We start from the raw sequence: 18,629 nt of genomic DNA, 5'->3' as shown, positions 1-18,629 counted from the left end.
TCCACAGGGTCACAACTCCTGCCAGGAGCTTGATCTGGTGTGGGTTTTCCATGGGCTGCAGCTTCCTTTAGGGCATACCTACCTGCACTGGTGTGGGGTTCTCCACAGCCTGCAGGTGGATATCAGCTCCACTGTGGACCTCTGTGGGGACACCCTGCCTTACCATGGTCTTCAAAGGCTGCAGTGGAATCTATGCTCCAGTGCCTGTAGCACCTTCTCCCCCTTCTTCACTGACCTTGGTGTCTGCACAGTTTATCTCCCATATTCTCACTCCTTTGTCCTGGCTGCTGTTGCACAGCAGTTTTTACTGCTTTATAAATATGTTACCACAGACATGGGAACTGCTTCTGCTGTCATCTTATAGAAGCTATCCCGCAGCCCCCCTTGCTACCCAAGTCTTGCCACCTAAACTGCTCATATTGCTTATGGTTTCAAATTTTGCTTTTCAGAGGGCAGATGATTTCAGGTGAAGACTGTGAATTTATTCAAAGATTTGAACAGAAAAGAAGTCCAGAAGAGAAACAGGAGTTGTTGCAAACCGAAGGCAATCAAGTAACTTTCTTTTCTTTTAATAATTAACTGCTGGCAGGAAGGATGGAAGGACATTTTCATACCAACTCTTATTGTTGTCTGTGTACAGTTAAGATGTTATGGAAGAAGTATAAAACTTGCTATGATGATTATTTTCTTTCGAGATAGAGGTTGGACATTCTTTTAAAAACCTATTAAATAATTGTTAAATGTTATGTGACTTTGCCTGTGTTGTGGGACAAGCTGGCTCAAGTCATTCTTCATCCCAGTTTATTTAATCATGCATACTTGTACTTCAGTCACCCGTTTTTTGGAGCTTTTTTTCCCTTAACAGTTTATTGATGAGAGATACTACCAGTGAGGTTTCTGCTTAGCTAGCTGAACAACTGTAATGTACCACTGTCCACTGACTACTGAGATGGATTAAATTAATGCAGGTGTCTAGAGTAATTTTTAGGCATGGTAAGATACAAGACATCTGTATCAAACTCAGCTGATAAAAGACTGATAGGTGACCCATGCTGTTTGCCTTATGAAGCCCAGGCAAGATGCTCAAAGACGCTTTTATGGTATTTGCGGTAGTAGAATCTCAACCTCGAAGCCTGAGCTTCTAGCAGACAATGTCAGACATCACGAGGATTGGGGGGGGATGAGGTGAACAGTAGACTCATAGAGTATAAACTTGAGACACAAAACTTTGCAGCACTTTTTTTCTACTTACATTTAGGCTGTTGTTTTGGTGTGATTTTTTTTTTTTTTTTCTTCTAAATTGAACCACGTGACTGCAATATAATGGACCATAATTTGCATAGTGACAAAAACATATTTGGTGAAAATTAGATGCCAATGTATAATTACAGTGTAGCAGCTTGAAGTTCCATTTTTCTTTCAGTATTAGTTGAATGTGGTGAAGAGGATGGAGGTAAATGCAGTGTTGTGACTGTTTCAGCCCACTAAATCTATTGCTGAAACTGTAGAGTAGTTCAGGAGGCAGAAAACAGCTCACATATTAACAAAGATTTGTTTACAAGGTATAGGAAATGAACAGGTAAGAGTGACCTGTTTTCGCTCCCTCCCATTCAAGCTGCTGGAGCTTTCTTAAGTTTTTTGCTGTTCTATCAGTTTACTTGGTTCTTCTCCTCACTACCAAAAATAAAAGGATGCTGATGGAGATTTTTCTAATCAGTCTTTTAGCAAAACACCTTGCTAACTTTCATTAGTGAGTGCTTATTATTTCATTTGAAAGCCATGAAACACTTTGTAAAGAGTAATAATCAATGTGACAGAAAATTGTCTTTGTAATATAATGTCATATGTATTCATATCTTATTGCAATTGAATAAGATGTTGGGATGCTCAATGCTTGTGTAAGACCTAACTGTGAATTAATGAAGTCCTCTTTCATATTATCAAAAGGAATTAAGACAATTGCTGATACTAATTCTAATGTCTCTTTTATTTTTGTAGTGTGCTAAAACATTTATAAACTTGATGACTCATATCTCCAAGGAACAGACGGTTCAGTACATTCTGACTATGGTAGATGATATGCTGCAAGTAGGTCAATAACCTGTCTTATTTTTAAGTCTTTAAATGCATGCTTGGATGTTTCCTTAGCCTAATTCAGGTTTCTTCAGGGTTTGTCATACTGTATTAAAATATTATTTTAAATTTTCAGATCTTGTCTTCAGAAGTTAAATGTTAGAACTAAAGTTATATGGGTAACTTGGTCTTGTATATATATATGTTCATGTTCTGGAAATAAAACGTACCTGTATGCCTCTCTGTTGGTTCTCAGCCATGTTTAGTACAAAACTTGGATGTTAAGGGATGATTTGTGATCTCGGCTCTTTCCGGTGCTGTTGATAGGATGTGACTTCTAACTTGAATATGTTGAAACTTTTCCTACAAAGGTGTTAATCTGGCCCACCTTAGCACTAGCGTGTAGTTTCTGCAGCTTCAGGTTTCCAATGTAAGATAGACTGTTTAGCATAACATGTTCTGAAGTTCTGCATTGTTTAATTATAAAACAGGATATTTTGATTCAATGAAATATGTAGCTTTTTGTAGCTATGGGATACAGTGACTTACAAGAACAGGCTGTTAAATTTTGTGTTAGGACTGCTGTGCTGATCTGGACAAGTCAAGAGGAGACTTTACTCAATCCTGCTTTTGCATTTCTTTGCTTGGTAGTAGACCAAGAGAAAGTGGTTGGAGTGACAAGATAGGTTGAGTTGTGCAGAGTTTTCTTCTGGTATTCACATAGAATATCTGGCTGTTCCACAGTTTCTCTGCTGCTGTTTGGTGTTACATTTAATACAAGGTTACAGTGAAATGTGTCTAGTGATAATTTAATGGTTGAGGACATTGCCCTAGGAGGTGAACCATGTGATTTCTAATTCCAGCTCTGAGTATTCAGTATTGTCAACAGGCAAGTTGAAAAGTGTGAACCTCTCCACAGCATGTATAACATGGAGATTATGGGGTTCTATCAGGTACCTGCACATTAGAGCCCTGAGTGAGTGCCCTTGCTGCTAGAATAATAGTGGTGGCAGTTTATTCATGCCCATCTGCAGCTTTGTCTCTCTGACCCTTTTCCTCTTTCCTTTAGATTTAGTTTTTCTCCACTGTGGCACAAACATCAAGAAGCTGAAAAGACAGAAGGGAGCCTTAGTATCATTCCTTGATTAGGATACTTGAGTTGGAGTACCTTGTTTTGTTTTATGCATTTGATGATGAACTTTGTCTTGGTGTGTGAAAACTTTTTATTATGGCTGCTTTTTTGCAGAATGGGGCTAATTTTCTATGTGAATCATGTTGGTGGCCACAGAACTAATCATTTCACTTGCCCTTCTTGGGAATGTATTTTGAGCGTTAGTAGGTCTTGGTTTGCTTATATGTGCTTTGCCATTAGCACATAGCCTATAGCTACAGTATGCAATAGCAGATGTTGTCTCATGTGCTGTGGAATTAATACTCCACAGGTAAAGGCTTTCCTTGGCCCACTCTTAAAGAATTGCAGTAGCTCTAGGTGATCAAAGAAAATGGGTTTGAGTAGTCTTTTATTTGCTGTATTGGTTCTGTCATGTGTCTAGATGAATGTGTTTTCTTGACTTTACGGTCGTGCTCTGACATTTCTGCATTTGGGGCCTTGTCCCACCACAGAAGTCACATTTGTGGAATTCTGAATGTTACACATAATTACTTAAAATTTTCCAGGCTTTATAGTGGTACATGATAATAGAGACATTGGTGCACAGTATATATTTGCTTTTGTCTGAAATTGGATGCCTTTTTCACTTCAGAAGTTCTGCTATACTCGTTTTTGCAATGCTCTGTGTGGCTTTATTTTTCAGGGATATCCAGCTGCTGGCATAGAGGTCTTATGTGCAGGCATCTGTATGGCAGCATCCCAGGGCTTCTTAACCCTCTTGTGTCTCCACTAAGGCAGGCTGAAACAGGCCTGTTTTCTTGTGGACATGTTCAGATGGTAGAGCATGCTGTCCATGATGCCTTATGGATCCTTGATTGCCCATTTTCAAAGTGCAACATTCTTGTCAGAAGGCATCATTCTGGCCATTGATTGTGTGACTGAGTTTAGGGCAGGGTCTCAACAGGCTGCATGGACAGAAGAATCCACAATAGTGCATATGAAGTCGCTTGTCCACGTAGTCTTATGGAGTAAGTAGTACATGCAAAGATTTTAAGCAAGAAATTGTTCAAGGATATTGCCTGCCATGGTGCCACTGACTCTTTCACTAAATTTGTTTCAAGCAAAGTTGTTCACTTCAGTTTCATGAGACAAACAAATGGTATTGGAAAGCTGCCTTTCTAGCTGAAACGTCTAGAAACTATGATTGGTAACAATATTAGTTTTTGCCTCTGTCGATAATGACTCTTTGTGGTTCCTCTATTCCTATACTTTTCTTGTGAGGTTGTAAAAATCATAGACACTGTGTTGAGCAGACCAAAAGCCTGCCTGGGTGTCTAGGATTGCTCCAGTAGTTCTGCTTATGGGTTTCATCATCATTGTAAGAAAGAATTATTTTGGAGGCTGGCAGAAGTGAAATTAATGTGGTGATTGCCTTATAAGATTATCTCCATTCTGCTTATTTCTGAATGTAGAGAGTGTTAGCATATTGGAATCCCTGAGGAAACAATTCTTATTCTATTTGTCTGATAAATACTTGGAACAGTTTATCTGGATAAGTGGCCCTGTCACACTGCGCAGTCTGTTACTTAACAAATCTTTAAGAACCTGCACTGCAGTTAGTGCAGGTAGCAGTACTGCCCAACTGAGCTTCATTGTGCTTCCTCAGAAATGACAGATGGTAAATTATTCAACTATTGGTGTGAGAGCTTCAGGATTTCCTTTTTATCAGTGTAGTCAGTAGCTGCCTAGGGAGTCGCAGCACTACGTCTTTCAGGGGCGTAGTCAGTTCTCCCGCTCCTTCCCTCCTGTCTTTATCCTGCACCCTAACAGCAAACTGGATTAGTCTTCTGATGGACAGCATGTGAAGTTCTTTCAGCTTTTCTGTTTCTAGACCTGTCTTGTCCTTAGTTATGTTGTAAACTGAACTCATTGTTCTAGTTTGATCATTTTGATCTTTTTAGCTAGACTCTGTAGTAGATGTTAACTGATTTATTTGATAAAACTGCCATTTTTCAGCAAACTAGCCCTCTTAGGATGGAGGCAGTCCACCAAGGCACTGTGTTCCTGAGATCTCACTTCAAAAATTTATTCCATAGTTTGAACAATAAATTTTGAGGGAAGTTTTGAGTGCTTTTTGATACATGCCATATAGGACATTAATCACTGAAAGGGTTATGACTGTCGGAGAACTAGTGACACCTGACCTTCCCCAGTCAGTGATCAGGACAGTGTTTTGCAGCTCAGGGGATGCAGTGATCTTGATAGTTTTCAGTGAAGGGGCGGTTGCAACTCTGATGCTTCGTGAGATGCCAGTATTTGGATCATGGATACATTCAGGTCATTCTGTGCTTAATGGATCCTATTCCAACAAGGAGCCTTGCCTGCTGATTCTTGATCCATAGAGTTACTAATAGGGCGCTGAACTGATGGAGGAAAGCCCTTTACTAGGTGAGTTTGAAAATTAAATTAATTGGGTAGTGAGATTCATGTTCTTGTGTGAGTTTCCCAATTACAGTATTTCAAACAGTTTTGCCTTCTGTGATAGAAGTTTTATATTTGGTTGTAGTAGTTTGACTTCAAGGGGAGGCATCTCTTTAGGCTGATAGCTTACTCTCCACCAGGCTGGAAAGTATATGGAAATGCTGAGGAAAAGAAGGATCCAGGCTTCTGGTTTTCTGGAAGACTGTCTATACTCTAGGATCTTAGAAAATAGCAGAGTTCCTCCTCTTCCTTCAGGTTTGCATGACCTTTTCTCTAGTCTGCTTTAAGGAAGACCACAATACCTGCTTTTTCACAGTGGTTATTAGGTGAAAAACTTGAATAAACTGCAGAGTGCCCAGGTTCAGGTGCTTGTCATCTCTTGTGGTTCAGCCTAGAAGCCCTGGAGAACGGACTCCTCTTGCTTAAGTCCTCTTCTAGGTATGCAAGTTGCCTGAGTGAAAGCTGAATCAATTGCAGCCTCCTCTGGGCCAGAAGAGCTCATTTCCTGTTGAGAGGAATGGAGAGGCAGGGCTAGCTTACTTCTCTGAAGTTTCACTAGTAGCACACGCAGCCAAGTTGAACAAGAAGCTTTTGTATGGAAGCAACAATACTTGGAAAACTTTGGATGGACTTTATTCAAGCATAATTGATTGGATGAAGAATACTGTTCCCCTGCAAAATGACAGTATTTAACTGGTCTCCCATTTATCTCATTCTGCTTACTTGATCAAAAGGGTTTTTACTCAAGCAAGTGTTGAAGTACTGAGATATAGCTAAGGTTCCAAAGTTTGCCTCCCTGCTCTCCAAATCTCTAACCTTAATGTTTGAGTGCTGAAATGAACTGTATCCACAAATAACTTGTCAAACTGAAAAATTTCCCTGGGCTATTACAAGCCAGGGTACACTCTGATAATGTATGCCAACACAATGAGGAACAAATAACTGCTTCGTGTTGAATGTACAAGTCTCTCATCTTTTCCCCTCTCCCAATTTTTACAGGAAAATCATCAGCGTGTTTGTATCTTCTTTGATTATGCAAAACGTGGTAAAAACACAGCATGGTCCTATTTTCTGCCGATGTTGAATCGACAGGATCTGTTCACTGTGCATATGGTAAGTTTTAAATCCACCTGTCACTGAGGATGGTAGAGAAAAATGCTGGGTTTATTTTTCTTCAGGAGATTTTGCAGTTTGAAGCTAAGCTACTGCCCAGACTGGAAAGTTTTCCTCTTGCAGTTTAGATGAGTCATTCTTAATATAAACTTCACCTGATTACATGTTAGATAGAAAAGTTACATTGTTTATTGATACTGTTTTTCCTAAGACATTAGACCAGGTTTTAAAGGCTCAGAAAAGCAAGGATTTTAGGGATTTTAGATCTAATTAAGCACAGTAAGCTGTAACTAGAAAAATAACTTTTGTAACAACTCCCAGTCAATGCTCCTTATGCTGTGCAAATATTAGAATTTTAGTTTTCATCCCGTGAAAGGGGAATGTCTTTACTTTGATTCTCTCATATGGTCAAATTACTGTAGTGCTGCTTGAAATCTGCTTAAAAGGGTTTGTAAGCATACTGGAGAAGAAATAATACCTGCTGTTGTGATGGGTTGACCCTATCTGACATAAAAGCTCCCACCCACTTGCTTGCACAATCTACCAAAGCAGAACTGGGGAGAGTATTGGGAGGGCAGAAGCAAAAAAACACATGGGTCAAGGTAAAGACAGTTTAGTAAGTGAAGGGGGGGGAAGAAGGTGGAGGGGTGGAACCCAAAATAAATCCAACAAAAAGACATGATGTAAATGCAATTGCACACCACCAGCAGACTGAAACCCAGTCAGTCAGCTCTGGTCAGCTGTCCAGCCTATCCTCTCTCATCCTCTTGCTCATCCCCGGCCTACATGCTGGAAGTGTAAGAGTGAGAAACATAGGCTGGTGATGTTGTGCAAGCACTGCTCAGCAAGAGCTAAAACATTGGTGTGTTACCAACACTGCTTTGGTCACCAAGCTAAACCACAGCACCATATGGACTGCTATGAAGAAATAAGTCAGTCCCAACCAAGCCCAGTACAGCCACATCCGTGGTATGGTATCTGCTGTGCTTTGAGGCACTGGGTGCTGCTGATGTATATGGAGTAACTTTTCTGGAGTTACTAGTGTTCTTCTGTTATCTTTGATGAGAACTGGCCATTTAATCTCAGCAGGTTTTTTCCTTGTAGGGGAAAAATATGGTCATATTACTATGAATTCCTAATGGAGACCTTAGTGTCCACTAATAAAACTTGTATTCTGGCTTGAAGAGGGAGAAAAGTGCATGGCTATGAATTTTATTCAGTGCGTGTGTTTCTGTTGGCATGCTATAGTATAATTAAATCAGTGGCTTAAAGTACAAAGCCACATACCCTGGCCTGTGTTATGCCATGGTGGCACTACAGGAGCAAGGTATTCCAGGCTAGTCATGCTGTTTGCTCTTACGTGTGGGCAACTGATTCACTGTGTGGCTGTGGAATCAGGTTATGGGGTGCAGTCTGAGCTAACTCTGACAATATTGACTTCTCCAGTTAAAATGTAATTTTTAGATCCTTGCTGTGTGAACTAATTAGTTGCCCTGGAATGGTGACTTTCAAATTTATATTATAGAGATTTCTGTGTCTAGTGTTTCTATGGCCACAGATGTGTTACTCAGATACTGTTTTCTTTAGTTACTGCCAAAATATAGAGATAACTTTCAAGTCACATAGAACCTCATGGGATGTGAATGCACTTTAAAACACTAGGTTTCCTCCCATACTATGCCCTTTAGTACTCTTTGTGCATATATTTTTTTAAAGCACATGAATGTTTTCGAAACTAAGTTTTAGGTTTGTGTTGTGAGTTTTTTTGTTGTTGAATTTTGTTTTGTTTTTTCCTCCTTACTGTGCACACTGGAGGACTTCTGATGCCACAGCAGTGCATCTGCATAGATAGAAAAAAAAAACTTTTTCTCTGTGTCCTGGCTCAAATTCTCCTGGGCATGAATACTCTCATTCAGGGGCAGGTAGCAGTTTTATCTGAGGAGCATGGTAAGCTAGAGATCTAATATCTCATGTTCTGAGGCTGAAGGGATTTTATGGGGTTAGTTGGCTGCATTCAGAAGTGAATTTTTGCATTTCAGTGTAGAGATTGTTCTGGACTCTCGCTCATGATCCCTCTAGAAATCAGTGGTGTGCTGCTCATCTGAATGCAGTAGAGTGGAAATGTGCCTGGAATAGTCTCCTCACTGCATGGAGCTGTATGCAGGCAAGCAAACCCCTGCTTCAGTAGTTACTTGGTTAGATCTAATACTGGATCAAATACTTCTGTAGATTGCAGGCTGCAATGTAGTTTTACTTCAAACATAATTTGGAAAGGCTGGCATAGAAATACACTCTTGCTGTATGTATTATTGTGCTGTAGGCATCACGAAAATGCCTTACCTGACTACATGTTTACTCTTCAGCTTCATTCTTAAATTCTACTTCACCTTTTGATTTTTCTGCTCCTTTTTTCCTGGCCTTGAAACCCCTCCCTTCTTGAAGATGACTTGCTTTAAGTACAAAAACTTAAATACTTTGCAATTACTGTGTTTGCATATGCCATAGTTGCTTAAAGTAAGCCTGCACATGTATGTGTTAGGCTGTTAAGTGTCTTACTGTTGGTGGATTTCTGACTCTAGTCGTGTCCTACAGCAGTAGTCCATTGTTAGCTTCTCACCTCTTTGTGTTCTTCATTGTCATCTTGTGAATTTCATCAGCTACAGTTATCTGATAGCATTGTGAAAATACACTAGTTACTTGGAAGTAGAAGCAGCAGAAAGCTGAAGAAACAAAGTTATTAGGTATGAAGAGTTTCCTACACAGAAAACAGGTAGATTTCTGTAAGAAGAAATCCATCTTTTACATAAACCTGGTTTCCAGAGCTTATAGGAACTTGTCACTAAATCCTGAAATTGCTGCATTTAAAAAACTGTTTATTGCATTCTTTTTCAGGCAGCAAGAATTATTGCTAAACTGGCTGCATGGGGGAGGGAACTTATGGAAGGCAGTGACTTGAATTACTATTTCAACTGGATTAAAACTCAGCTCAGTTCACAGGTAAAAAGCTACTTCTGTTTAAACATTACAGTGACTTTGGAATCTTTTTGAGCCTATGAATACATTGGTGTGCAAAAAAAAGAGATATTTTTAGTTTTGTCTATTTAAAATGAAATTTTACTTTGTCATTTTTAAAGCTAAAAATCCTGTATTCAAACACATAGATTTTAAGTTAAGATTTTATATTTTCTAATAAAGTAAATGAAAATTTAAAAAGAAGGCTTTTTTTTGCCTTTTCTTTTGCTTAACATTGATTTTCTTCTGGTCACAGAAAACGTGTTGAAGGCTTTTCATAGAATCAAGTTCCAACCCCCCTGCATGGGCAGGGACACCTCCCACTAGATCAGGTTGCTCAGAGCCCCATCCAACTTGGCCTTGAACGCTTTCAGGGAGGGGACATCCACAACCTCTCTGTTGCCAGGGTGTCTCATCACCCTTATAGTGTAGTTTTTGTCTCCTTGCATTTTGTTTCGTTTTCAGCTTTCTGCTGGGAAGCACATGGCAGAGGGAAGTGGATTTCAACTTTGTATTTTTAGTTCCGTCTCTTGAAACTAAATAAATCCTGACTTATTTGGACAGTATCTTTGTGGCATTTGGGCAGTATGAACTGCTTACTGCTGGCTTGTCCTTCAAAGATGAATCACTCTCTTTTGTATTAATTTTTGAGAATTTCCCTTCAATCCTTGTCAAAACCCAGTGATTTGTCATTCTGAAAGGTAGTGTTGCAGCAGAGGTGGATTCTGGAGAGCAGAGAAACATTCAGTACGTTTAGTAACAGTTTATTTTTCATTTTTTTCCAAACTGGGTTTATGAAAAAGCTTTAATTTTTTCTCTAAAAGTTGAAATTTCAAGAGAACAGTTTTCATATTCTGTGATGAAGATGGATAAAAGTATTTAAGTAAATGTAAACTTAGAAAAATAAATTAAAAAAATCCCAAATCTTGATCAACTCCAAGCGTTTTCTTCTAGATATGAGTATGTATGTGAAATAAATACAATATAATAACATAACATATTGAGCAGGAAAAGTATTTAATAGACTCTTAATATTTTCTTTTTGTGACTAGGGAGGTGGGAGAACTGAAAGAAACTTGGTAACAACAGTTCTGGATGGGTGAAGGACAGCTCTGATTTTAAGCTTTTATTTTTTTTCTAGAAACTACGTGGCACAGGGGGTTCTGTGGAAGCAGGAGCAGTCTCCACTAGTGATGTGAGTATATCTTAGAAATCTGTCAATTTGCAGTTTTGGGCTGGTGATACCCATTCCTCGGATTAAGTTGCCTCAAAGCCATATTGGTGTCAGAAAGTACTTGGAATCAGAACTGTACGACAGCAGAGTGCCAGGTGATGGCGCCAGGAAACAAAAGTATTTTTAAAACACTGATTTCACAGAAGGTGCTGGTGGTGGAACTATGTATTTTACAAGTTGGTTTGGGTTGTTAAAACTGTAGATGTATCTAGCATTTTCTTTGTTGAAACTTGAAAAAATGATATGCAATTAAGTAAATATTTGAACAGAGTGTTTAGCACTGAACTGTTGGACTTGCAGAAGAAACCTGAGACTAAGAAGTGATGGGCAGAACTTAGGAAAGGCACGTCAGATATTAAAGCTTGTATTGCCCCTCAACCTTTGTCACATGAAATTACAAGAGTGTTTTCAAAGCTGTAAGCTTTTCATATTTGAATAGCTTGAATTCAGGGGAAGATGGATTGCCCTTTTCACATCAGTATTTGTTTGCACCAAACTGCACATACCATATACCATCATTTCAATGGCTGTTGAGCTTGGGGGTGAACTGCAGCAGTACAGCAAATGCAAATGGCACTGGATTTTCTTTTTTTATTGTGGCACAGTGAGGCTGTTTATTGTAGCTTTTGATTATGGAGTAGAATTCAGTTTAGTCTTTTGTTCCTTTTGCAACCTGAAAGTGTTCAGTTTTTCAGGAGATGTATATATGAACCAGGAATTCGTTTTTCTTCTAAATGTAGTCATTAGTTTAAAGTGTCTTAAATTACCACCTGACTGGGGTTTAAAATAGAAAAGATGAACGACTATTATGATCTTTCATGGATAGAGGGTAAAAGTACAGCCTGATCGTAGAAGCTGAAGCGTTTCAGTATTTCACATGCAGTTCTATGTGCCATACTGTTAGGCTTTGTTAGACTTGACAGCCCTCGGTCATATATCCTTAAAAGTGTACATAGTTCTGCAGCACACAACACCACTCATTATGGAGCTGTGAGTTCTCCTAACTTGCTTAGAATTCTGTATTCATTGTTCTGTGGCACTGCATGGACATACTGTACCACTGCGGGGTCCCAAAGCAGCACAACTGACAGTGCAAATATGTCATAGGATAATTAAATTGAGTAAGTATTGTCTTGACTTCGTTAGTGTTCTGATGTCAGATCTAGCTTGTGCAGTATTTCCAAGCAAGTCCTTACTAATTTATTTCAGAGTAAATGAGAGATGCAGATGTAACATTTTACACAGGAAATGGGGGCTGGGATCTATTATAAAACTTAAATTATAATAGTTTTGGAAGAGAAGGCTTTTATGAAAGACTCCTTAAAAAGAAAATTCCAAGTTCAGTAGTACACAGGTTGGTGATGCAGATAAATTAAGAAATTATTTGGGGAAGGAAGGCTGTCTGTGTGTTAATAGCTGTTTTATTTGCATGGTGTGTGTGAGTGAATACCTACTCAGGAAATGAATGTTCTGTGTGATGATATAGCTTGGGTTTTCAGACTGAGTTTTTTACATAAAGATCTTAATCTCTGATAAAAGACAAATAATGAATTAATCTTTAATATGAATTCTGTTTATTTTCTCTTCTTATGAGATTGCCAACTTCTTTACTCCATTAAATGTATGAAAGCTTTGACCTTGTATTATGTGAGTGATCTACTGTAAGATTTCCAAGACACTTAGTAAAGAAAAAGGCTTATAGGAAGAAGCCCCCCAAGAATGTATCAGCAGCTAATCTGAGTATTAGTGGAGATAATGCCACAAGAAAAAGATAAAAAAAATGCCACTTCTGTTGTACCTTGGAGTCGTTCTTTTGGTGTAGTGGAAGGGCAATGCGTTCACCAAAACCCATTTTTGAAATGCAGCCCATCTTATGTTTCACTGCCCAGAAAATACATGCTTTTAGCAGTGAAAAACTGTTTGATGATTCTGTCTTTGTGGCTGGTCATATAGTAGTCTGAATGAAAACAGAATTTAGTGCTGCGTCTGTGTGTTTTCCTGATGGGAATGTTTTAGTTCTACTGTTTGGTTTTGTTTGTTTGTTTTTTCATTTTTTTTTTGTAGCACAGTATGCTGTACTAAGCTTTTAATGAAAAGATGAAAAAAATAAAATACAAAGCTAAGCTTTGAGGATGATTTTGTGCAGTTATTTTTCTAATGGTATTTTTTTTGTATAAATATACATCTCATTGTGTTAGGCATGGTACTTAGTGTGGCACATGCATAGGAAAATATGCAGTTGTAATGATATCACTGCTGTTTTGTGTTGGAGAATGGGAGCGGGAAGATCCTGAGGTCAAGATTCCTTTTTCTATGATGGCCTCTTGCTTCTTCACGCTTGGTAGCCAGTTTACTGATTTATTTCCCAGTATTCTCAGTGGAACAGCAATTGACTCTGTGGATGAAAGGGCTCTGGCAGTATAATCAGAGACAAGCTTCGTTCTTAGATGCTAAAAGAAGTATGTTCCAATGGGTTCCAGCAGTAGAAATCTGTTGTGATAATGTAAAAGGGTATCAACTGCATAACACTTCTTTTGTATTCAAAACTCTTCTCCATTTATATTTTGATTCCCACCTTTTCTTGTCATGATTTTTTTTTTAATAGTGGAATGTGAAGCTTTATAAGGGTGAACTTGTTTTAACTCAGAAGTGTCACTGAAGAAATGTGTGTTCAAGTATGCAATTTTGGAAAACTGAACTTCAGCCCTTTCTACCTAACTCTTCTTGTAAGAAATGTGTTCCTCTTTTCACCTAGAGTTCCCAGTATGTACAGTGTGTTGCTGGATGTCTGCAGCTGATGCTCAGGGTCAATGAATATCGCTTTGCGTGGGTAGAAGCAGATGGAGTAAATTGGTGAGCATTAATTACAGTTTACATAGATATGCTTGCACTTAGAGTAGCATGTTTCCCAGTGACTTCTTTTGGAATAGAGGTCCTGCAAAAGACAGCTGCTCTCTTTGAGTACAAAACCTATTTGTTTTCAAGAATTAGTACAGTCAAATAGGCAAATTATCTTGCAGATATAGGTACCAGTGTTGAGGCTTTAACGCTACTTTACTCTTCATGAAGAACTGCTTAAGTAAGGGGAATACAGCCATTTGCCTTTAGTTGAAGATGCTCGGTTTTTCTTTTAATAGAACAATGACTTACAAAATCAGTTTCTGCTGATCTTCCTTGTCTTACAATTTGAGATTTGTTCAGTCTGAAAATATTAGTGAAAAGAGAAACATGTTCTAGGTCTAAACTAATTTTTTTTCTGTGTGGTTTCAAATAAGTCATTCTTTTATCCAGATTCTCTTCTTAAGTAGCTCTGCATGAGGCTACGATTTTGTTACACATCTGAATTAAAAAATGCCTGTCTGTAACTTTTCTGCCATATGTGTCTCTGTTGGAATGGTTTTTATGCAATTTGTACTTCAACTAAAAATACTCCTGTACTCTGAAATGGAGAAAATTCAAAGTTGCCTGTGAAGTGTAAGTTCAAAAGATGTTCATGTGTCAAGATGACACTCCTGAAAGAAACTTTTTCACCAAGGAAGCTGTTCAATAAACTGTTAAAGCATTACAATAGCCCTGTGTTTTAGCAAGTTTGAATTTGTCTTAATTTTTGTAGCAATGATCTTGAAGTAGTTTGTTTGGTTTTTTTAAATTGGTTTAGCTTTTTTGGAATGGACTTGCAAATTGTTTATTAAATTTTCAAAACTTCAGATGAACAAAGCTTCTGCATCACTTGGAGATCTCGTGATACTTCTTCTCCAGCAGTATACGTGATGTGTTGTATCTATAAGCTGTTTTCTGAGGACTCACTTGTTAAACAAGGATTACTTCAGCTTACTCACTCTTGTGGAGAGAGAAAATTAAGGAAACAAGTTGAATTTGTATAATTTTTTTTCTTTTACTCCTTTTTTTAACTCTGAAGGAGCAACCTCATGTTTCTCTCTTTCTCACAGAATGACAAATAATGGTCTAAACGTGCCATTAGAAAAAAATTCTCTGTGAACCTAAAGATGGATACAGTACCACATCAGTTCACATGAAAAAAGCTTTTTTATAGCTGTAAGACTTAAGGAGGAAGTAACTGCATCTTTAAAAGATGGCTTTCTGAACAAGCTGCTTGTACAATGATAAATACAGGTTCAGGGTACTGTGAAGTTTATGTTGCATACTCACCCTCGACACTTTAACTATTTATTTAAATGTTTTGTAGTGGAGCAATGCAATCTATGCAGTCATTATTTAAAAAACATCTACTATGTTAATTTTTCAGTATCATGGGCGTCTTGAGCAACAAATGTGGCTTCCAGCTCCAGTATCAGATGATTTTCTGTGTATGGCTGCTGGCATTTAGCCCCCAGATGTGTGAATATCTCCGTCGGTATAATATTGTTCCAGTGCTGTCGGATATTCTTCAGGAATCTGTCAAAGAGAAAGTAACTAGAATCATCCTTGCAGCATTTCGGGTGAGTGTCTGCTGACTGCAAATTGCCCTGTGCTTCTCTCTCAAATGAGTAGGTCTCAGGTGTTGCTGATGTGCAGCTGTTTTTGCTAGACAGTATCAGTAAACAGGATTGAAAGCTTAATTATCCCTCTCTTTTTTTCTTTGTGGGCTTTTTGCTACTGGCAGTAGCTATGCTATTACAGGCAATAAAGGTTTGCTACCCAATTATTTCCTAAAAAAAGGTTGATTAAAAAAACCCCTTTGTTAACCCAGGCACTACAGATTTCCTTTATTTAGTTCTTTTTTTCTACTAGTACTAGTGTAAAATACTCTAGTTACTAATAACTGATAAATTTTGTGTTATAAAACTTTAATTAAAAATTCTCTAGTCATGCATCTGTTTGTCCAACTGACCGACCTGGAAATTATTTTTATTTACTAGCCTAAAAAAATCTTTTCTTGGTGGCTTTGTCAAGATGAATGAAGATAATGGTTTAGGACTTATTAATTGACTTACTGTGTCCACATTACCTAAAAATTGCTGAAAATCCCGTTTAAAATAATTTGAAATAATTAAGCACCAAACTTGCTGTTTTCATTGTGAGAGTATCAGTTGCTGTTCACAGATGCTAATTCTACATGTGCCCATAGTTTGATGTACATGCTTGTCAAGTGTCTTGTATGTAATTTAGGAATTCTGTAACAACTTGTAATCCTGTTTCAAAACAAGACTTGGATCCTGATTAAGAGGTGTAGATCTCGGTACCTTTTTGTTTTCCTGGGTATTGATGGTGTTCCAGTAGTAGGTGCTGCAAGTAAATTAGGATGGAGAGAGCAAATCATTAGTTACTGACTTGTGATGAGGAATAACAAGCTGTGTAAAGATACTTCCTCTGTGACTTAAATGGTCTCTTTATCCAAAGCTTGGAAAAATTTCTGGATAAGGTAGATCATAGGAATATGCTATTTAACCTGTTGAAGGAAGTCAGTAGAATGAGGTAGATCTCTGAGTAGATCTCTGTAGATCTCTGTAGGTGTTCTAGTGCTCTTTAGCATCTTAATGTTAGAATTAAGCAGGCATGTACAGCAGGACAGCTTGAAAAAAGAAGTTGAGGGGCTCAGCAGTTTATTCCAATTCTAAGGTAATAAATAATAGGAGAAATAATTGCTAGCTCTTAGACTTAGTGTGTTTTGCAGGAAGAGACAAAAATGAAGCCAAGTTCTTCTAATAAATAAAGGCTAAGAATTAGTAAAATGGTTCAGTTACAGGCTTCGGAAAAATTAACTCAGCAGTTTTCTTTCTCCAACATTAAAGACTAGTGTTGGCATCAAGATGAGGTTACAAAGTGGCAGCCAGGAACCAATAGATTAGAAATTAGACATCAGAGCTGTGAGTTCTGAAGCAAAATTTAAATTGGTAGCATATGCAAAATATGTGTGAGAGGCCCCAGTATCAGTTTATGGGGGGGAGGAAAAAAAAAAGGTGAATTGCATAAAGAACTAGGCTTAATCATCCCTACTGCCTGCCTGTACTCACTGTACATCACAGGGGTCTTGACAACTTGTATATATCTTTTCTACTATTTGATTTCTCCTAATTTGACTTGTTTCTCTACCTGCTCCTTCAGCTTGTTGAATTTTGACTTTTAAGATATTTTTATTTTTAATTTGGCTGTCATTAGCACTCATAATTCTAAGTAATTTAGCATGACTTTCAGCGAATTATCTTTTATTTCCTGGTTCTCTGGCTAAAATAAAAATATGGGGGGTTTTGCACATTAAAGCTAATTGTATGTGGCCATGAAAAGCAGTAATATGACTTATTTTCAATATGCACATTTCAAGATCTGTTTGCAGTGTTCTCTGTTTCTAACCAGTAGATGTCTGATATCTTAGAAACCTTAAATGTAATGGTTCTGTGACACGAATGAGAGTGGTGCAGTCATATTCCTTTGATATGGTTTCATTGCTCATTTCTGGCAGATGTTAAAGCTTATTTATATGAACACATGCTCTATTTGTTAAGGACTTTGTCTTTTAAATGGAGTTCATGTTTTCAGCTTTATCAAAAAGTGCAGGTGGTTAGCTCTGATCAAACAACATAATTTGAAGCTGATTAAATTGAGTAGAAATGTAATGAATAAATGACATTAGAACTTGACTATTACATTCTGTGCTTGTAATTCCAGGCTTCCCAACAGGCATCTGTTTGAATAAAAATATCTATTTGGAGTATTCCCAAGTTCAAAAGAAGCTGATCTAATCTAGATAGTAACTCTTGAGTTAGAAGGCTGACTTCAGGGCTTTTTTGGGTTAGTTTTTTTTTATTTATTTAAGGATTTCCTGCTTTATGCTTTATGCTATTGCTGCACAGAAAGTTAAAATTATAATCCCAGATGATTAGTTTCTTAAAAATACCCCTTTTTTTCAAAATGGTTTATTCTTAAACAAAATGACTACGTTTTTACTTCTCTAGAACTTGTTAGAGAAGTCTACTGAGAGAGAAACTCGCCAAGAATATGCTCTTGCCATGATTCAGTGTAAAGTTTTAAAGCAGCTAGAGAATTTGGATCAGCAGAAATATGATGATGAAGACATAAGTGAAGATATAAAATTTCTACTGGACAAGCTTGGTGAGAGCGTGCAAGACCTTAGGTATGCTTTGCAGTGTGAACTTTTAAAAAATACAGTTATATGAACATTGGCAAAACCTTTTTTCTTTAAGGCTAAATAATGTACAGAATTATGATACATAAATGCTAGTTGATAGAGTGTACAGAGATACTGGTTTTATATGAATGTTTCCTGTTCTAAGTGAGTATTTGCAGGCTAGAAGATAAGTCTTCACTTTTGGGTATGTGATCTTCATAACTGATAAATTATTTAAGGGATTTCAGAGGGATCTTGCAGGAATCACAGCCTAGGCTGAAGACTACCTAATTAGAATACATTGTGTGGGACAGATTAACTCAAGTTTTTACTAGTGTTTACCTAGTTCTTGCTCTTGTGCCTAAACTGAGCTGCATGTTGTAGTTCATGTCAAAAATTTAATTGGATGAAAGGGCAAGTAATGGGATCCTTGGTGGGGGAAGTTAAAATCTAGAAAACAGGCAAAACAGCCATTTAAATTCCCACTTGCTGTGGTTATGTGGCTTGGGTTTTTCCTA

General features: G+C 37.8%; 1 protein-coding gene across 1 annotated transcript in view; it reads left to right on the top strand.

Moving 5' to 3' along the window:
* Window positions 1-18,629, top strand: part of ATP6V1H (ATPase H+ transporting V1 subunit H) — a 44,744-nt gene that overhangs the window by 7,127 nt on the left and 18,988 nt on the right. The window contains exons 3-10 of the mRNA XM_051610135.1: window positions 450-552; window positions 1,999-2,088; window positions 6,665-6,778; window positions 9,671-9,775; window positions 10,932-10,985; window positions 13,780-13,877; window positions 15,292-15,484; window positions 17,939-18,117. Of these exons, the coding sequence (XP_051466095.1) occupies window positions 450-552; window positions 1,999-2,088; window positions 6,665-6,778; window positions 9,671-9,775; window positions 10,932-10,985; window positions 13,780-13,877; window positions 15,292-15,484; window positions 17,939-18,117 (936 nt within the window). The remainder of the gene's footprint in view (window positions 1-449; window positions 553-1,998; window positions 2,089-6,664; window positions 6,779-9,670; window positions 9,776-10,931; window positions 10,986-13,779; window positions 13,878-15,291; window positions 15,485-17,938; window positions 18,118-18,629) is intronic.

This window comes from Apus apus, chromosome 2, assembly GCF_020740795.1.
Source record: "Apus apus isolate bApuApu2 chromosome 2, bApuApu2.pri.cur, whole genome shotgun sequence".
NCBI lineage: Eukaryota > Metazoa > Chordata > Aves > Apodiformes > Apodidae > Apus > Apus apus.
The sequence above is the reverse complement of the archived record's forward strand: the minus strand, read 5'-3'. Positions and strand labels throughout refer to the sequence as shown.